The following is a 21,363-nucleotide window of genomic DNA, read 5'->3' on the forward strand; positions in this document are numbered from 1 at the left end:
GAGGGAGGTGTCAGAAGCTGAAGGGTAACAGGGCTTAGTGAGCTGGGAGAGTCTGTGGCAGATTGAAGTCCAGAATCGGAGGCAGAAGCTGAAGCAGGAGGGTGGGAGGAGAGAGAAAGTTTGAGTACTAAATAAACAGCGAGCTTGAGTACTAAATAAAATCTGGGTTGGATCAACTTGCTAGAACTGATAGCAAATCATGGCATCAGCTTCTGAACACCACAGCAGACTCCCAAAAAGAAAGCAGGTCCTGGGCTGCAGGGAAAGATATGATTTCATTTGGTATATAGCAATAATCTGTTCTTTTATGATGATCACAGCTTGCTTCTTGAAGTGGCCCTTCTCACTTTGCCTAATGGGAGCACCAGCCCAGGTATGAATATGTGAACCAATAAGGAAAAGAGCAAAGCCTGTTACTGAACTGACTATACTGCACCTACCAAAAACTTTGAATTAGGGAAAAGGACTTCCAGGCCAGCAGATAGGATTTCCATCCAAGCAAGCAAAAGTCCCCTCCCTACATTGGTCCTGTGATTACACCTATCGAGATTTCAGACAGCAGCACAGGCTAACAATAAAATGTGGCTTGAACCTACTCAAAAAGTGCAATCAAATTTGGGATGTTATATGTGTGATACTGTTTAGGAACGGAATCTAGCAGAACTTTAGTGGTTACATAAATATTCTCAGGAATGTGTCTCAGATGTATAGTTGTACAAGGTGAGAAAAATCAATTCCAAATCTTGCCTCCAAGGTAATTCACCTTACTGTGAGAATTATAAAATGTTGAAATAGAGCCGCCCTTAGGTTGGTCTGGTTGCTATGAGTCTGCCTCTCAATCCCAAGCCCTTCCTAAACGGGCTGACTGGGAAGCCAGTGATGGTGAAGCTGAAGTGGGGGATGGAATACAAAGGCTACCTCGTCTCCGTGGATGGCTACATGAACATGCAGCTTGCAAATACAGAAGAATATATTGATGGTGCATTATCTGGACACCTTGGTGAAGTTCTGATAAGGTGCAATAATGTCCTTTATATAAGGGGTGTGGAAGAAGAAGAAGAAGATGGAGAAATGAGAGAATAACTATTTGGGGGGGGGAGTTGTTGTTGTTTTTTGACTGTGCTAAGAAATTTAGTTGTCCGGTTTTGTTTGCTTGCTTTTTAAAGGTTTCGTCAAGTAACATTTTTTATGGCCAAACAATAAACATTGTCATTGAAGAAAAATTACCACTATGGAAGAAAAATAAACATACTATTTCCGACAAAAATAAATAAATAAATAAAATAAAATGTTGAAATAAACGAAGGTGTAGGCCTGGGATACACAACACAGTGCCCGCCAGATGTTGCTAAACTACAGCTACCATCATCCATGACAGTTGGATGTGCTGGTTTAGGACTGATGGAAGCTGTAGTCCAAACGCATATGGAGGGCACCACGTTGGCTATGCCTGCAATAGGCCCACAGTGTTACCTAAATATTTAGCACAAGGAAGTATGTCAGTTTGCCCTATTTGTTTTCTTCTACATCTGAATCACTCCCTGGGAGGCAATATAGTCAGATTTGTCCTACAGTTCTTTAGTCACTCAATATTCTTTTGAAATTCTTCTTAGGTACCATTACCTTTGTTCTAAATTCATAAATTCATACAACAGTTCAAAGGACTTTTAAAGAGTAGCTTTTGTGCGACAATTGTATCCAAGGGAGTAGTATGTATACTCAGTACTGAAAGGCTGTATCAAAATGTATCCCAAGGCATAAAATAATAGTCTTATTGTCTCAAAGAAAAGGAAACCAGCATTAAAATAAAAAACAAGAACGAACACAGCATCTTGGGCTAATTATGCTTCATGGTTTCGAAAATAATACAGCAGTGCTGGTAGGGGTTCTCTGCCCTTGGGCATATGGAACAACTGTCCCAAGCTCCAGCCATAAAGGTGGTGCACAAAAGCCATCCTTTGCTTGCTCTTGCTGCTGATGCCACAGGGACACCTCAGTCTCACCTGTTTACCTTTGCTGCCATTGCATCTGCTTCTGTAGCTGCTTCTACCTGTATCTCAGATTCCTTTAAGTCACTTTGATCACATGTAGAGGAAATGTGCTTCCCACTTATTTGGTGAAAGAAGGGACCAGCCACCACATTAAATTATATCCACTTTTACATGGGAGTTGGGAAAGATGGAGGACACAAGGAGAAGGGGACGACAGAGGACGAGATGGTTGGACAGTGTTCTCGAGTTTGACCAAAATCCGGGAGGCAGTGGAAGACTGGAGTGCCTGGCGTGCTCTGGTCCATGAGGTCACGAAGAGTCAGACACGACTAAACGACTAAACAACAAAAGTACCATTAAGCTCAACAGGCCTTACTTTTGAGTAAGCATGCATCTGATTGCACTATCAAGCTGTGATCCTTTAGCTGCTTACCTGAGTGTAAGTCACATTGAACTCAGTGGTATTTACATCGGAGCACACATGTGCAGGTCTGTGCTCTTGCTCTCATAATAACTCACACTGCAGTCCTATGAAAATAAGGTATGGGGAACCTGTGACCTTCCAGAAGTTGTTGGACTACAACTCCCATCATCCCTGGCCATGCTGGCTTGGGGCTGATAGGAGTTATAGTCCAACAACATATGGAGGCTCACAGGTTCCTTATTCATGTTATAGACCTGATGTCATGAAAAGCTTCAACTGCTTATATTTACATATCAAATCCCTGCTAAAGGAACAGGGGCTAGCCAGAGGAACGCTGATCAGACTTGAAATGACTTGGGCCATCAATAATAGAATTGAGGAGCTGGAAGGGACCTCAAGGGATCCAGCTCAACCCCCTGCAAAGCAGGAATCTCAACTAAAGCATCCATGGCAGATGACCATCCAACCTCTGCTCAAAAACCTCCAAGAAATCTCCTTTCTTGTAACTTGAATCCATGGGTTTGGGTGGCTTACTAACATCCCAGTTCTAGGAACTATTGCCTAGAAGGTCTATTTGGAATGGTGGGAGATCCACTTAAAAATCATTGGGACTTTTAAGTCACAGTCTTTAAAATCACAACCTGAGGCTGGAGTCGAACACCCACTTCCTGAGGAGTAAGCCCACTGGGTATACTGGAAGTGGACCGATAGCAGTGGCGTGACTGCGCTGTAAAAACTCTACCCATAGTGCTTAGGAAATTATAGCCTGAGAGTCTTACCATTTCCAGTAGGCTATGTTCTACCTATGCAAAAGGGAAAGGTTTCTCCATCCTCTACCCACATTCCTCCACCCCACATCCAGGTAAAGAGGAGGCAAGATTGTTAAGTTGTGGGTGAACATATCAGATGACACAGCGGTTCTTCAAACAGCTCTTGTTTATTCACAGGCCAGAACAGAACTGAACTGAAGGGTTCAGCCAGCCTGCTTATATAGAGCTCCACTATAATGCATCAGTAACCATTTTCTGTAACTATCCAATCACTGAACGTCACTTTCAATCCCTTATTTGCATATGTGGACCTGAGTGAAAACTATCTACAGTATTCCCCTGCTGGTCCAGGGTGAGAACTTCAGTACATAACAAGGACCCATTCAAGGACCCATTTTTGCCAGGCAAAGGTACCGTTGGATGATCTGAAGCAGAGCTAGCTATGGCCTGAGTTTGGCTAGGATCACATAGAAAGGTCTTCAGGGTTGCATTTAGCCCCTTAGGGCTTGAGGTTTCTCACCCCGATGAAGGCAAACCCCCTGCATCTATTTACACTAAAACTGGTGAAATATATAAATTGTGCCTTACTTCATGTTAAAGTGAACAGAAGGGTGAAGTGCTTAAGAAAAATTAATACTTTGCAATTGCAAAGTCATGAAACACGTACTTGAAAGCAAACCATTTACTACAAAGAAGAAGTCTACTTCATCAAACCCTTAATCTGGTTTTATGCCCTAGCTAGTAAGAGAGAAAGTTAGGCTTATTATAGACAAAAATTAGGGTGGGGAAAATGCACTATTTTTAGCTTCCTGTTATTATAAGCTCCAGCACCTGTGCTTTTTGCAGTAACACACAGGGACAGGTGGTCTCTCTGAGCCATATGTACCAGGAAGAAGCTGTGTTTATGTATAATTTATTATCTCATGTATTCTGCTGCAGAGTAGAATGCTTCATAGCTAAAGCATACAAGGATAGTTGCTGAAGGAAGGGAGGAATTTTCATTAGAAGTCAATTTTAACAGCCCACTGCCAAATGTCCTCTGATCCAGTGTAGGAGTTGGCCCTGCACAATGAAGTTTACACTTCGCTTTCAAAGCTGACTAGTGGGATAGCTTTCAGTGACTGTGTTATATCATTTTATCTCCGAATAGTTGCTATGAAAAGACTTTTACAGTGAATATAACCTAATTATAAAATGTGATGACAGTACAAACATTTTTGCCATAACGTAGACCAGATCTCCTACCAGTCTACCTGGGTTTATAATCTTATATGCTTTTTTTTTAAAAATGCAACAACAAACCAACCAACTCACCTTTTTGCCCATCTCTCCTCCCATTCCCAAATATGTGGAAGAACGAGCTAGTATACTAATTATTGGATAAAATGGCATTGTAGCAGAAACACCAGCTGTTGGCTATGGCTAAAAAATAATAGAAGAAAATAACCTTCATTGAGCTTCTCCAGATATGACTTTCAGTAAAATGTTATTTTGTGGATTTTTAGAGCAGATTTGCTTTTTAGAAGAGGGGAGAAATAGAGGATGGGGTCATTTTAACTGGGTTGAAGCAAAATGCACTTTATGAAGTCCGAAATTAATGCTACCTTATTTTTTTCTTCAAGTATCTTCAACAGATTTTTCAAATGACATATAAAGTAATATTCTAAATATCTACACAAACCCATTTCCCTTGTATTTTCTTGTTGCTTGCTTTCTAAATGAACCATTTGGTTACAAAAGTCTTTGTATGATGATCATTAGTCTTTCTATAAACAACAACAATGAAAGGTAAGCAATGTTAATTTCATGCTCCGGTGGAAAACAAATGATAGAATTCTCACCCCATTAATAATTTTTTTGCCTTGTCTGTCTGGTTATATGTGATTCCATGTACACTGGATTAAAGACTTTGTTAACTTCATTAAAATTCCCATTTCCTTTTTCAGTGTGATATATTCAAGGTCTATCCATTTAACAATAATTCCAGTTTTCTGTATTTATAGCACAGCTTTCTATGTTATATACCAAGTTACTAACAGATTTAAATCAATAAAAATAGAGCATTAAAAATATAAAAGCAAAATATAAACAGATCACACAAGCAATACAAATATGACAGAGCAGACATCAGAAATGAAAAGTCTGCTGGAACAGAAAGTTCTTAGCTGCATGAAACTGTAAGCAGAGGAGGATTCTGGATTTCCCTGGAGAGATTAGTCCACAATCTATACTATTTATAATGGCATTTTGAAGGCTGCCATCATGATTCAATATCTGCTTAAAAGAATTGATTCATTTTGTTTCAACAAATAGCATTCATATCTACAAAATGGGGAAGTCGGACTGGTATGGACTGAGCTGCCTGCTATATAGAAGAGAAACATTTTGGGTTAGGCAGATTTTGGCCAAGATTCTTAGCTTATTTATAATTTCCAGTTATGCCAATGTGACCTTTATTTCCTTTAGTTAAGTGTGTTTTAGATCAAATTATTGTGAAGAGTTCAAAGCTGAAACATGCACATATGTGAAAGATTTGAAAAGATTCTAAAGCTCAGTTTAATATTAATTCCTACTTAGGTAGGAACATTAAAAGCACATGCATATTATAATGATATACAGTACAAGTTTGAAATCTATCTCACTGTCATGGCTTTCCATCTCCTAGATGTCATGGGGATTATTAATTTGCGGCAGTGCTGAAAATATATCTGTTTACTCACTGCATGGAGATGTTAAAATTCTAGCATAAAATTTTCACTGCACCCAAAAAGTTAACATTTCAAGAGTATTTTGTGCCAAATTTTGGGGTACCTTTTGGTTCTTCTGTTATTATCTATCAAAAATTATATACCACCTGTTGTAAGAAAACATCTAAGTGGTTTACAAAAATATAAAACACCTGTATGCCAGACATAAAACCAGTTGCTGTTTTTTGGCATGGGTATGGCAGTAATGGAAAAGTTTAATGTACAGTTTCTGGGTAATAAGCAGTTTAAGGCAAAGGAGTTCTGCCAAGGCTAGGGCTTTTATTTTTTATTTTCCCCCAATGTGTCAAAAGTCCTTCAAGGCAACTAATAATATTAAAATGAGTCAGAACAATTACCATATTTTAAGACCAGTTAAATTCTGGGTTCTCAGCTGACCAGGAAAATCCTCACCAACTGGCCAGCTTCTGTGCTTTCAAGAGAGGACTGATCTATAGAAATCAGCGGGTGAGGTTGTTATCCTCTGCCAATTGCTGATGATTCAATCACTGATAAAAGAGACAGTAATGGGAATGTTTCAGAATTTAGCTGTGTGTTTGCGCGCGTGAGGGGGGTGCTAGCAACCATTAAGTAAGTTGAGGTTTGACTGTGGAGATTGCTAAACAGGAAGGATATGTTCACATTGCACAAAAAGCTCTGTTTGCATTTACAGAGTCTGAAATGTGAAGGCAAACCTAGACAGACAATAACAGGGCCCGTCATCATTTCCATACCTGAACTGAACCACCTTTTACCCCAGGTTCCAAAAGTGGAATCCACTTTAAAATGTATCTACTCTTTCGTCTCTTTCTCTCTCCTCTTGTGTCATCCTCTCTAATTTTCCCTCAACTTTCTCCTCCCCTCTTTTTCATCTCTCCAAAATTTGACCTTAATGCAGCCACTGCATATAAGGTTCTGAAACCATTGAGGCTACCCATTAAATTAATTGAATACAGTGGTACCTCAGTACTTAATTTGTTCCGGAGGTCTGTTCTTAACCAGAAACTGTTCTTAACCTGAAGCACCACTTTAGCTAATGGGGCCTCCTGCTGCTGCCACGCCACCGGAGCCCAATTTATGTTCTCATCCTGAAGCAAAGTTCTTAACCTGAAGCACTATTTCTGGGTTAGCGGAGTGTGTAACCTGAAGCGTATGTAACCCGAGGTACCACTGTACCAATAAGCTAAAATCTGACTTTGAAGTTGCTCTTATACTTTATGGTTTCTTTGTTAAATCCAGGTCTTGTTCTTAGGGCTTTGACTGGATCTGTTGATTTGAAAGGAATTCCTTCTTCCTCAGGACGTGTCTTTAAAACTGCAGCTTCAGCCTATGAAAAAACTCAACAACCTGTACATCATCTTGCGCTTTAAACTACAATACACAAAGGCTACAAGGTGGGTGTTAAGTTGTGGGCGAACATATCAGACGACACAGCAATTCTTCCAAAGCAGCTCTTTATTTGTAAGCTGAAACAGAACTGAACAGCAAACAGCTCAGCCGGCCTGCTTTTATAGGCAGCCGGCTGTCAACATTGTAGCAACAACAACCCAGGGTTTCCCGCCTAAAATAACTGACGTGGACCTGAGTGAAAACTATATACACGATACTCCTGGTGGCCAGGGTGAGAACTTCAATACATAACACCCCTCCCCACCGAGATAAGGCGTTAGTTACAATCGTAATGGTTTCCTTATATACAGCACTACACGTAATGGTTCAATTAGGCACAAAGCATATCGGTTACATTTCACATACTTCCATTAGACCAACAGTGTTACATGTCCAACAACATAGTCCTTTAAATACGGTCTACTGGCCTTGTGGATTTCCTGGGCGGAGAGTTGAACAGCTTCTGAGGCCACAGCCTCCTCAGTGGCTTTCTGCAGCATGAGGTCTGCTTGGCGAGGAGATGCCGTTGCAGACGGATGTCCTGGACCCCGCAGACGATTTGATCCATCAGGGCATCGTCAAAGTCTCGGAACTCGCAGTGCATTGCAGCCTATCGGAGGGCGGTGGTGTAGTTGTTGATTGACTCCCCCTCTGCCTGGTTCCGGTGGTAGAACGCATGGCGGGCAGCAATCTTGGATGGCTTTGGGGCGTAGTGGTTGCGGAGCTTCTCTTGAATCGTGTCCCAAGGTGCTGCCTGGACTGCTAGAGGCGCAACCAATGCTTGGGCCATCGCGAACACTTCGGGGCCACAAAGGCTGAGGAGAGGCCCCGCTTCTGCTCTACAGACTCTCTTGTCAGCTCATTTGCTTGGAGGTAGCAGTCAAACTGAGTGAGGTAGGAGTCCCATGATTCAGAGGCTGGGGCAAACGGCGGTAGAGGCATGAGTGAAGCCATGGTTCCGATGCCGACGTGGAGGCGATGGATGGAACACTGTGCTCTAGCCAGAACAGTCAGCTCTGAATTGGTTCTACTCCGTGATATCGCTCAGTGTTTCAGCTCCGTGATTCAGCTCATCTCAGAGGGTGGCCGCATCTGGCTGTGCTCTGTTGTCCATCGATCCCACCTTCGTCGCCAGTGTTAAGTTGTGAGTGAACATATCAGACGACACAGCAATTCTTCCAAAGCAGCTCTTTATTTGTAAGCTGAAACAGAACTGAACAGCAAACAGCTCAGCCGACCTGCTTTTATAGGCAGCCGGCTGTCAACATTGTAGCAACAACAACCCAGGGTTTCCCACCTAAAATAACTGACGTGGACCTGAGTGAAAACTATATAAACGATACTCCTGGTGGCCAGGGTGAGAACTTCAATACATAACAGCGGGCGTTTACAAAATTCCTTAGGACAAAACCAATAAATCTTGAACACTATCACATCTGTTATGGCATAACCTTTTGTGGCCTAACCATCTATTTCATCAGGTGCATGTATAAGTTGGCATATATATCCATATATATGGATGTATCATCTACCTACCTGTCACCTTAGGATAATGCTTAACACCTCCCCTAATTAATTTTGTTTTATTGTTTTAGTTTGATTTCTATTTATTTCAGCAGAATTTTTTTTGCTGAAAAGTATGCATACTTTTATGAGGCATTTTAAATGCATATTTTGTAAACTTCCTTTTGAGTTATACAAATAGTGACTAGTAAGTTCAGTTAATAACAACTTTTTACTATGTTCCCTCCTTGCCTATTGGTATCACAGTCTGGCACTCTATTCTTTTCCGCACCTGCTCTGAAGACATTCTTATTTAGACATGCCTAGCCAGATGTTTAGGAAGCTCGCATGAGGTGGGGTTTTCAAAAAGTCTATTCTATTGTGCTTTTGGGACATGGGTGGAGCTGTGGGTTAAACCACAGAGCCTAGGGCTTGCTGATCAGAAGGTCAGCGGTTCGAATCCCCGCGACAGGGTGAGCTCCCGTTGCTCGGTCCCTGCTCCTGCCAACCTAGCAGTTCGAAAGCATGTCAAAGTGCAAGTAGATAAATAGATACCGCTCCGGCGGGAAGGTAAACGGCGTTTCCGTGCGCTGCACTGGTTCTCCAGAAGCGGCTTAGTCATGCTGGCCACATGACCTGGAAGCTGTACACTGGCTCCCTCGGCCAATAAAGCGAGATGAGCACCACAACCCCAGAGTCGGCCACGACTGGACCTAATGGTCAGGGGTCCTTTATTGTGCTTTTAACTGTCTGTACGTTTTATATCATGGTTGTCATTAGTGATGATTTTATTGTTTATATATATGTGTGTGTGTGTGTGTGTGTCTGTAATCAGCTTTGGGGTTTTTTACCCCTACAATCAAGTGGCATACAAATCCCACGAAATAAATAAATAACACAAATACATAAATAATGGCTAACCGCGCAAGCCTAGCCATGTCTACTCAGAAATAAGCCCTCTTGGATTGAATGGGGCTTACTCCCATTGCAATGAAGCCCATGAGACCTCATGCCCACAACGTATTGGGTAGCCTTTAACGCGACGCAGAGCAACGATCCCGCGCCGGAATCGAAACGCAGCAGCGTCGCCAACACCACAAGAGGAAACTCTTCCAGAGGGAGGGAGCGGGCGGGGCAAAGCGCGCGGACGGGGCGGGAGTGACGGCCCTGGTGATGCCATCGCGCCGCGCCCGCTGACAGAAAGGCGGGGTTGGAGGCGGGGCCTGGAGACGGGGGCGTGGTCGAGGTCGCCGCGGCCTGGCTTCCCATCCTTGCCTGGCAGAGCGGAGCTGGTCTGTTATTGCTCCGCTGCTGCCTGTGTGTCTTGGTCGCGCTCGACGCGGAGTCGCCTCAGCCCCGACCCCTCAACCCAGAGGCTGCTGCTGCTGCTGCCCAGGTAAGGCTCGGGCGGCAAGAAACGGACGGAGACAGCGGCGGGAGGGAGGGAGCTCCCGGCTGGCACCGTGTTCACGGTAGCAGATGCCGGTGGCGAGTCTCAAACGGGGCTGGAAGTCTCGTCTGGAAGCCCCGCCCCCCGGGTGTTTAGGTGCTGTTCGGTGTTGAGAAACGCAAGCCACTCTGCACATGCTCAGGAAGATTTCTCTGTCTTGTTTACGTCCTAGCACGGGAAGTGGTTTCAGTCCCAAGCTTTGTCAAGCCTTGAACAACCATGTTTGCTCCCCCTGGCGCTGTCCCTCCCCGTTGCGTATTCAGGGACAGGCTAGGTTTTTTCATCTTCTAATGTATTAAGGGATTTCCCTTCAAGCTTTCTCTTTATACCACATTTATAAGGAGAGAAGTGGCAGGCGGGCGGGGGGGGGGAAAGGTTCTTTTGGTTAAGAAACCCCTTTTTTCGTGATTTTGGTACCCTGACCCCACCCCCTTGTTGTTTGACATATTTTATGGACGGCTGCTGATGCCTGTGTGTGTGTGTGTGTGTGTGTGTGTGTGGAACCTATGGTAGGCGATAAGTGCCTAATTCGGAATAAAAAGAACAGCTCTGTAAAGCAATTTGCACTCTGAGGTCTATAGAAGTATTGAGCTATGAGTATGATGCAGGAATATGTTTTATTCGTGTATCCATGAAATTACCTGCCTGTCAGCATAGTGTCCCTTATTCTGCTTCCTGGATCTATATCATCTGTTGTATATTCTGTAAGTGGGTTTAAGTGACACGAGGAAAACAAGAATCACATAAGCAGAAGGTGGTTTCTTTGTTCATATTATCCCCCTCCCCTTTGGTTGTATTACAACATATTTAAAAGTTGGGGTTATTTCGTAGTGGTGGCTGTGCACTGTTTAATTTAGCGATGCAACTCTACCTAGAAACTGTATATTCTTGCTTCCTCAGAAAGAGTCTGAATGATCTATTCTCAATTGACCCAGAACTACTTTAAATGGGTGAAGTCGCCACACCCCCTGCATCCTAGAAAGCCCATTTAAGCCAATCATCTGTTCTTATGGCTTAAAGAAAAATGCTTACTGCCTAGTTCCATTTGTGTTTACTTCATATGAGCTCCAGTGAGTTCAGTAGGACATCATTTTCTTGTAAGTGTGCTTAGGACTGCAGCCTTAATAGTTCAGAATTGACTTTATTTTAGTAAGTCTGACATATTTCTCAAATATATGATTGGTATATTGAGAAACTTTTCCGCCTCTTGATAGGGCTTTGTGTGCTCACTGTTTGGAAAACGCTATCTCAACCACAGTGAAACTAATATGGATCCTAGCAACTCTCCCTTTTCTCTGTCATTATAATTGCCTTGTGGTATAACTAAGGTGGTCAGGTCTCCTTTATAGTAAAGAAGCCTTCCCTGACCTGGTGCCCTCCAGTTTTTTTAAACCACAACTCCCATAATCCCTGACCATTGGCCATTCTGGCTGGAGCTGATGGGAAATGTAGTGCAGAACATCTAGAAGGCACCTGGTTTGGGAAGCCTGCAGCTAAGAGACAATGCTTTCCAGCTTATGCTCCTGTAATGTTGTGTTTTGTCTCTGTATATTAAATCAGGATTGCAAATGCCACAGTATTTATTTTATTTCACAATTATATTTTTATCCTACACTTTCCCCAAGGATTTTACAGAAACCTACATCTGCACTTTATCCTCACAAGAACCCTTGTGTATTTACGTACAGAGCTGGCTATTAGACCAAGATTACCCAGTAAGCCTTGTAAGTGAATGGGGATTTGAACTCAGGTTTCGCCTAGTTCCACACTCCACAGTCTTCAATCCTTATACCCCATCTTTCTATAAAATATGTAAGGGAGATTGAACAGTAATCAGTTTGTAACAGCAGGGGAGGTATGGACCATAGTGGATGAGTTTTCATAGGTAAATGAAAATGGACTGAGAAGACAGGGAACCAGGCAGAGGGCCTTCTTGGTAGTGGCACCCTCCCTGTGGAACGCCCTCCCACCAGATGTCAAAGGGAACAACAACTACCAGACTTTTAGAAGACATCTGAAGGCAGCCCTGTTTAGGGAAGCTTTTAATGTTTGATGTATTACAGTGTTTTAATATTTTTTTGGAAGCCGCCCAGAGTGGCTGGGGAAGCCCAGCCAGATGGGCGGGGTATAAATAAATTATTATCATCATCATCATCATCATCATCATCATCATCTTAGCCCTTGATAGACCAGGTTAATAGTAGCATACAAGCAACTATCACCTTACATCATGTTCAGGTTCCACTTTTTCTCCAAGTACCTATAGCTCAGGGTGGTGTGCATCATTTCTTACTTTTATACAGTACTCACAATGCCATGTAGCAAATTAAAGAGATAGTGAGTAGCCCAAAGTAATCTAGGGAGCTTCCTGGCTATGTGTGGGTTTGAATGTAGGTCCATGCACTCTCACTTTTAACCAGTGCTTTTTTCTGGCGGTATGTGCAGTACTGACACCGGTTTTTCTGGAAAAAAAACCAGGCTCTCTCCTCCTCCTCCTCTACAGTGGTCAGCTTCCACGGGCAGCAGCACTGCCCCTTCCTCAGTAGCAACCGCTCTCTCCCCCCTTGCTCCCGACGCCAATGCTGGCTTGACACAAGTAGCGCATCTGGTTAGGAGGCGACTCCACAGCCCTTTGAAAGAGAACTTACGGCTGGTGCATCTGCACAGGGCAGTGCATGAGCCGGATACCAAAGTCCTTGCCCTCAGCCACGGTTGGCACCCACTCGGAGTGGCTGCTCTGTTCTATTAGAAAACGGTGTGTGTGTGTGTGTTGTTAGGTAAAGGTAAAGGGACCCCTGACCATTAGGTCCAGTCATGACCGACTCTGAGGTTGCGGTGCTCATCTCGCTTTATTGGCCGAGGGAGCCGGCGTACAGCTTCCGGGTCTTGTGGCCAGCATGACTAAGCCGCTTCTGGCGAACCAGAGCAGCACACGGAAACGCCGTTTACCTTCCCGCCGGAGTGGTACCTATTTATCTACTTGCACTTTGACGTGCTTTCGAACTGCTAGGTTGGCAGGAGCAGGGACCGAGCAACGGGAGCTCACCCCGTCACGGGGATTCGAACCGCCGACCTTCTGATCGGCAAGTCCTAGGCTCTGTGGTTTAACCCACAGCGCCACCCGTGTGCCAACAACCGTGTGTTGTTAGAACCACCTTAAATCAAGAAGGCCCTTCAATTTAGTAAGAAGGCCAGATGCCATTACTTATTTTAATATTTCATGGTTAACTTTTAACTACTATAAATAGTTAACATTTGTAACTTTTTATTAAACATTTACATATATTTAGGCGCCAGGCAAAAACATTCCTCTTCTCTCAGGCCTTTGGCTAATTAAACAGTTTACGGCCTTTTAAACTGTATTGTTTTTGTTTGTTACTATGTTACATATTTTTGTGGTTTTTATATTGTAAACCACCTCGTGATCCTTATGAAGGATGCTATAGAAATAAAATAAATAAATGCAAGGTAGGTAACATAATATTAAAACAATAGTTGCTTCCAGGTCTTTTGTAGTAAGTGACTAAGAGAAATAAATAAATGTAGACTAATACATTTCTTCTTCAGCTCCTTGGGTAGACAAGTGGGCAGATTCTTCCCCAGACTAGAATCCATCGCTATCAATCTTTTGTAGAGAGAATGAAGGTCCTCCCTCTTCCTGACCAAAGATTAAAGAAATAGAATGTATTATTTGCCAGGTTTAGTAAGAAAGTCCCTTGTGGCTTTTCTGCAGCTCCTGCTTCTTCCTTTTGTGATTTGGAGAGAGAGAGAGAATTTTATGGGGGGCATCAATAGCAATGAACTGGTAAGGGTTATTTTGGGATGGATTGGCTAAATTTTTACAGGGGAGGATCCTTACATATTTCAAAATGAAAAAACAGTGGTACCTCGGGTTACAGACGCTTCAGATTACAGACGCTTCAGGTTACAGACTCCGCTAACCCAGAAATAGTACCTTGGGTTAAGAACTTTGCTTCAGGATGAGAACAGAAATTGCGCAGTGGTGGCAGCAGGAGGCCCCATTAGCTAAAGTGGTACCTCAGGTTAAGAACAGTTTCAGGTTAAGAACTGAACCTCCAGAATGAATTAAGTTCTTAACCCGAGGTACCACTGTAACAGATTTGTGCTTGGCTTAGCTCTCCATCATTAAAGCGTGACACAGTGCAGCTCTGTCTTTGAAGCAGGCATTAAGGCCTGGACTATACATGTGAAATGAGGCGACTGAGTCGTGAGACTATAATGGAGTTCTGGAGTGTCCTGCTTCGGAGTACAAGCGCCACAATAATTTTCTAAAAAGATCTCCCTACGTTTAAAAGACAAACATCACAATGATAGAAATGGAGAACTGGCAGAGAAGGAAGTGGGCTAGGCAGATTCTGAGCTGCTCCTTGCAGGAAAATGGTTGCGTGTGAAAGACTTTCAGAAATCATTCATCCCCACCTGCAGTTTGAAGTAGTATGGTCACCTTTATGTGTCAAGCAAAGGTAAGCCTCATGATGGCATGCTTTTGTAGATTGCCCTTTATCTGGCCTGCTGGAGCTGTTTTGCTTTGATTAAAGAAAATATTGCTGTCATTAATAAGAGAAATACAGCAGTGGTAGTTGCTCTCCTAATTTACCCAGAATGCCATTGGGTCCTGACATTATCTTGTGATCTGCAGATAAAGGGTGGGATATAAATTTAATAAATAAGAATATTGACATCCATTCAGATGTTAAGTAGATTTTAATAGTAGCTAGGTTTACATATGATGATTGTCTTCTGAATGCCTTCCAGGACACGTCTTGAGGTCAGACTGGTAGTACCAGGGTCAATAAAGTTAATAAGGAAGGTTCTCTTGTCATATTAAGTTATGCCAACCTTTTTACTGATGCCATGACCTACAGTAATAAATCATAGAAAAAGTTCAGATCGACAGACATCTATTCACAGCACCATCAATACATTCACTCTTCATGAAATCAATGGTATATTAAACGTCTTTCATTTTTCCTCTTCTCTTTCTTTCCAACTCGCTCAATTTTCCTCCGACGTACACTCATAGCACTTGCTAGCTACAGCAACTTTTCAAGCCTACTCAAGACAGCAATTTAAAGACATAAATTCTGCTTCTTTGATCTGTATTTAACTCTTAACAGCATGCCCATTGTTCACAAGAGTGTCTGAAGTGGTTACATTGCTAATGAAGGTTTTTGGGTTTTTTTGCACGATTCCAGCTTCCAATTCAATTCTGCACCATTTTACAGAGGTAGAGATCATTGGACATTGCCTGCTTTTTGGTCTGTGCTTAGGATTGCAGAGGAAACCTTGCTTCCTCTGGGTTGAAAATTGCTTTGTGAATAAGAAGATTTACTGAGTGAGCTTGAATCCATTATTTGTGAGGCTTAGTCAGAAAATGGGATATAGATTTTGTACATTAATTACTTTTTTTCTTGATCGATAATTTGATTTTCATCATGTTGGCTGGGTTTGTCTTCAAGAAATTATAAATAAGTGCTTAGCTGTTTGGATGAGAAGAATGAGTCATGTGTAAAAATTCATCATTTTAAAAATCGTATAAGCGTAAAAGGTTTAATTAGAAATAATAAAACACCTGTTACTTATGGAAGAAAGCATATGCAAAGGTTTATTCAGATATTCTTTACTGTTTTGTCTTTAATATAGCATTGCCACTCTATAGTCGTGCTAATTGTCTTGGTGCCACATAGCTCAGTTTAATAGTAAATTAGCTCCTTAAATAGTAGAATTTGCAGGGTTGCTATTTAGTAAACATAATGAATTACACTCCTTAAATACAAAAAAAAGTTAGTGGTAAGGCAGACATCTCTTGTTGACTTAGCTTTTCTCACAAAAGCAAAAGATCACAAGGTGTAATACAAAACTAATCCTGTCTTATGCCTGGTCCTGCAAAATGAAAGAAATTGAGGTTTAGGCTGCAATCCTGTAGCCCCTAAACTTGGGAGTAAGTCCCATAAAACTCAGTAGGACTCTGCTTCTGAGTAGAAATGTGTATGAGATTAGGCTGTTTAATTTGGAAGTGATTTTAGCTATGCTGGAAAACTGTTGTATGCTTGAATTGCACCTCCAGCAAGGATGAACAACCTCAGCCTAAAGTGCTGCATGGAAATGGCCCTTGGGTTCACCAGGGTTCTGAGGCAGTGAACAGAGTTGGGGCTTGCTGTGAAGACTTGGCCCATTGTCTTATCCTGATTAACAGTAATACTGGTAAATACTGAAGCAGTTGTGGAACTCAATCTTGTTTTTAAACATGGAACACATTTACTCTTCTTCTGGTTCTCTGTTCTTTAACATGGAAAAAGAAGGTTGAGCTGTAAGGCAGGTACATGGAAATGCATTGTTATTTTTATTGAGAGTTAGATTTAGCCCCGTGATTAATTTTAATCATCATAATAATGCAATGCTACTTAGCATTTTTATAGTGCTTTCAAGTGTTCAGTTCACATGCATTGTCTAGTTGTAATCCCTAGCAAACCTGGCCAGATCAGCCAACATTTATTACCCCCCATATTGGGGAGCATTTGAAGAGTGGACTGTTTGAGTAGGCAGTGATGGACTTGACTTAGAGTACACCAATGTGGCTGCAACCTTATTGGCAGTAATGGTCTCTGTGACTGTGTTTATTTAAAACTGGTGGTGGACGGTGGGAAATAAGCTGTGGGTGTAAGAATGCAACAGTTTCCAATCTGACTGGTCTTTGTCACAATCAGTGCTGTTTCTGTTCTGCTGCAGTTCGTTTCCCCCCAAATGCTACATTTTTTGTCTCACTGTCCTCTATTTAATGTACCTTGTTACTATTTATGTCATTTATGTAAGTTACAAATTTAATGAAATTAATGATGCAATTGTTTCCGTAGCATTCTTTTCAATGCAAAGGAAACATGATTCAAATGGAGGACAGGGGAGTCATGAATTACATATTGTTTGTGGACTGAGAACAACAGCAGCAATTTCCATTTGGTATTTGCTTGATCAATTTCCATTTCAGGCATAGGATGAATTAGCAAATGCCAGCAATTTTCGCTTATGTTTGTGTTTTTGTCAGAATCCTCTAGCATCCCTAATTACATCTAATAAATTTCAGGTGGGCATTGTAAGAAGTAGCTGCATACTACTTTGATTTGGTTATCAGCAATGTTAATTACATAGTGCCTTGAAGGTCTTGCCTTTCTAATTGGTGCTACATCCATGTGACTTGAGTTTAGATAACCTGATCCTTAATACGTTTTAGCCCCCCAAAAAGTGGGTAGCATACTTGTGTTCTCACTTATGTCAATCAATCCGAGTTTTGTTGGCTGACTGATGCAGAGCTTTACTGAGAGAGATGGAAATAGCACTAGGGATCTTGAGCCTGTTTGTCTTATATAATTTTAGGTTTAATTGCATTATGCATTTGGAGCTGCTGGTTTTCAGAGCAAGTGTTCTCTAGGAAAGGTGTCCCCTCAAGGCCACAGCAGAATCTGCTGGACCCAAGGAGATAATAAGTTGTCCTAGGTGAAAGGATGAATAAAATCTTGGCATCTGTCATTTTAGATCTTATGCATGGGGCAGAGGCTGATGACAGGAGGCAGGGCTATGCATATAATAGCTGGGGAGAAAATTAGTTGTGGGGTGGTAGCGGCGTGGGTTTCTGATGGGGATCAGGCAGTGACATAGATGGAGTGATAGCTTTCAGGCTTTCTCCCTTGGTTGGAATTAGTACGATGAAATATTAGCTTGAGCACCATCAAAGAAATTATGCTGGTACAAAATTTCATCATCTTCAGAAATGTAATTCAGATTAATAATGCAAGCACTGTGGGCAATCTTTTATCTAGTGATGCTGGAAAAAAATGTCAAGGTGAGTGAAGGCGGCAGTGAAGCAGTCCTGGGAAAGACAGCTCTGGGCAACTTAACCAGCAGCGACAATCTGTCTTGCCCACTGCTGCCCACTCAGACACATGAACTGCTGTGCTGAAGGTTGAGATCTGTCAATTGCAAGTGTTGGATGTCCACATCATAGCTGAATTAGCTCTCCTGCAGTTGGTTTCTGTTGTTGCTGCTGCCTTCTACAAATACATTATATCAGTGCCTCTATGCTGCTGCCCCATTTCATGTGAATGTGCAGTTAATTCTCATTTGTGGTACCTGCACAATGGAGTTTGGGTGCAGGTTTGACTTGCTCCACTTGAAACTGACCAATACTGAAAAAGAAAACTTGGATTGCTTCACGGAAACGCCACATGTAAATCTTGAAAGGCTTGACCGTTGTGGTGGTTGAACAGGATACAGCAGATGCTGTGTTGTTTGCTTTCCTTGCCTGTTATCCTGCTTTCCCCCCTCCCTACCTTTTCTTTGAAAATACTCCACCATAAATCAAAAGGCTATGCACCTGTGCATGATCACCTGTCTTCAGTTGGGTCACAGATTCTGTTTCCTTTGTTTGAGAGTCATGTTGTCTCATTTGCAGCTACTCCAGCTTTGTGCCATCTCGGTCAGCTATGAAAGCTAAAACAACCATGGATTTTCCTACCCTGATCCTACCCCATTTGCTTTGGAGTTGGTGGAGTTGTGTTTTTCTAGCAGGCAGAATGGTAGTGCAACTGGCATAAGAGCAGGGCAGGATAATCCACAAAGTTGTGCTCTTTATCAGCTACTTCACCCTTGTATTGTTTGGGGAGAGGCTATTTTGCCTGGCAGAAATAGGTAGAGGTTAGAACCTCTACACAAGGTTAGAACCAGAAACCTGGGAAGACACAAACACACTATTTTCAGCACTCACGATAAAATAAATTGTGCATATCCTGCCGTATGAAGGTGACTTCCAGATTACCTGCTTATTGAGCGTTCATCCTGATTTGCGGAGAAGTTTAAAGACATTGCATTGTTACCCCACAGTTTCCAGCACATTTTCCCATCACTTTCCTTATCTCAAAAAGTCCAGAGGCTGTTTTTGGAAGCAAGTTTCTTGGGCAAGATCATTTGCTGGTATGCAGCTAAATTCTGTCCACAAAACAACAGTCTGGAAGTGCACAAGGCAGAGCTTTCCAAACTGTCTGTCACAACCTGTTAGTGTGCCAGCTGCAGAGTGTAAATGTGTCACACGGATGATCACCGCACTCCTCCCAGGGCTGGAAAGGGGTTAGTTTAACCTCCTGTTTGCTAGTTAAACTGAATTACTGTGTTGCAAAATGATTCATGTCTAAAAAGTGTCACCAACATGAAAAGTTTAGAAAGCTCTGGCCTAAGGCCTCAAAAGTGCATGTGAGGGCTAATGAAGAGACCTGACTGGAACTTATACTGTGCAGTATAGATCTTCTTCTTATCCTCTGATTACTTTTTCAGACCGCCGTCGTGCTTGCCCAGTTTTCCCTAGCTGTGAGGGCTAGAAACTTTGTAAGCTTGCATTTCAGAAGGAAACTTGCATATGGCTGCAAAGCAATTAAAATTGGCGAGAAACACAGAACATTTTGTTAAATGCAGTATTTGGGTTGTTGTTTTTTAATGGCGTTAACATTCTTTTTAACAGCCTTGCATACATTTTGCTTTTTCTCCCTGCTGACACTAATTGGCTTGTGAATTCTAACTGAGATGAGAATGTGGTTTTCCGAAAGTGTATATTGCACACAGTGTCTAGTATTGCTGATTAGCTCCCTTGGGGGCACCTATCGTACAGTGATCATCTTCTCTGATCTGTCACTGGTTATGAGCTTTAAAATGAGGAGAATATTTATGCTTTATTAAACCTAGCGGGCAATGCTATTCTGAATTTTGAATAGATTAAAAGAGAGCTGTAGTGTAGTGTTGAGATCCCTGGAAGTAGGGATGGGGAAAACCTGTGTCTGATAATACCGGGCTGTATGGACTGTTGGTGCAGTGCAATACCAGGACAAAAATTATTGAGCTTTTTGTGGGACACTGAGCAAATTCATTCCTCTCTATTTGTCTTTCCCCAAACTTCACAATAGCCACCTATATATTGCAACTTGAATATTCATGTGTATAGTATACTGTACTATACTATACTATACTATACTATACTATACTATACTATACTATAGCATTATTAAGGGTGATTGAGTGAAATTAAAAGTGAAGAGCAAGCCAAACTTTGTGGACCACTAAGCAGTGGACATGTTCTCCTTGACGGTGCACCTGTGAAACACAATGTGATGTCAATGACATTTCCCTGCTGCCACCTTCAACTCCAAGCTCAGAAGCAGGAAGGGAAAGCTGGGTTTGCCTTGGCTTTGTGTTTGTTGGCTACTTGGGGCACCTAGGGAGTATGGTACCAAGGCATCTCTGTTACATCCCACCCCCTGGAGCCAGAACAGAGTGATGGACCACATAGCCAAATCACACACTTAATTCAAAAACATTTGGGAGTGGTGCTGTGGTCACCCTCCCACTTGCAGCTCCAGGCTATGGAGGTGGATCTGGACTTGTGGCACTCGCCAGGACAACAGTGGTGAATGAAATTGTTAAGATACTGGATTATGTGGTCATTAATGAAAATAATTCCCAAGGAACAATTCTGTTGCATAGGTCCTATGCAAATATTTTATCAAATGCACTGGACATCTAGTGGGTCCAGAGATGGGGCAAGGAAGCAGGTGTGTGGAATGTGATTCTGTCCCCCACTGCATGTAGGCTTGCATGCTTAGAGCCTTCTCTAAACCACCTGCTCTTTCTTTTACAAGCAGAAGCCATTCAAATGCTACCGTTTCTTGAAACCCTGGAAGAGGACAAGTTTGATTTTAATTTTTGTTTCTGTTCTTCAAAACCTGGATTTTTTAGCCCAGTTATTCTGACTAAAACTAACTTCTCCCTGCTCTGCAAATCCCCAAATCTCAGCAGGGATGAAGCACAGGTGGAAGAAAGAACGACGGGCATGCCTCTCTTGACCTGTTTTGAGCTGCCTAGAAGTTGACTATTGATCTCGTTGATCTCAGCCAGTTTATACACTGAGGCTAAATACTGCTTGGAGAGCACAAGTATTCCTTGACTTTTTAAAATTAGCTCTTTATATTGATTCTTAACCAGCCTTGTTGGTTTCTCTCTGCTACTATCCACCATCACTGCTGTGTTCCTAGTA

At 42.3% G+C, this 21,363-nt stretch overlaps 2 protein-coding genes across 2 annotated transcripts in view; both read left to right on the forward strand.

Annotated features, from left to right (window-relative positions):
* The first annotated feature begins 801 nt into the window (after window positions 1–801).
* On the forward strand, window positions 802–1,226 carry LOC310763131 (small nuclear ribonucleoprotein F). Its single transcript, XM_083614947.1, has one exon. It carries the CDS (start codon window positions 823–825, stop codon window positions 1,081–1,083), a length of 261 nt encoding a protein of 86 aa, XP_083471073.1. The 5' UTR covers window positions 802–822; the 3' UTR covers window positions 1,084–1,226.
* Window positions 1,227–10,082: 8,856 nt separating this feature from the next.
* Window positions 10,083–21,363, forward strand: part of MICU1 (mitochondrial calcium uptake 1) — a 131,813-nt gene continuing 120,532 nt past the window's right edge. Inside the window, exon 1 of the mRNA XM_083614229.1 lies at window positions 10,083–10,217. The gene's annotated coding sequence lies outside the window, so the exon portion shown is untranslated. The remainder of the gene's footprint in view (window positions 10,218–21,363) is intronic.

This window comes from Podarcis filfolensis (genome assembly GCF_964270895.1).
Source record: "Podarcis filfolensis genome assembly, chromosome: 5".
NCBI classification, from domain to species: Eukaryota; Metazoa; Chordata; class Lepidosauria; order Squamata; family Lacertidae; genus Podarcis; species Podarcis filfolensis.

Excerpts from the sequence above, each read along its gene's own strand:
- LOC310763131 (XM_083614947.1), top strand. The coding sequence starts at position 823 with ATGAGTCTGCCTCTCAATCCCAAGCCCTTCCTAAACGGGCTGACTGGG.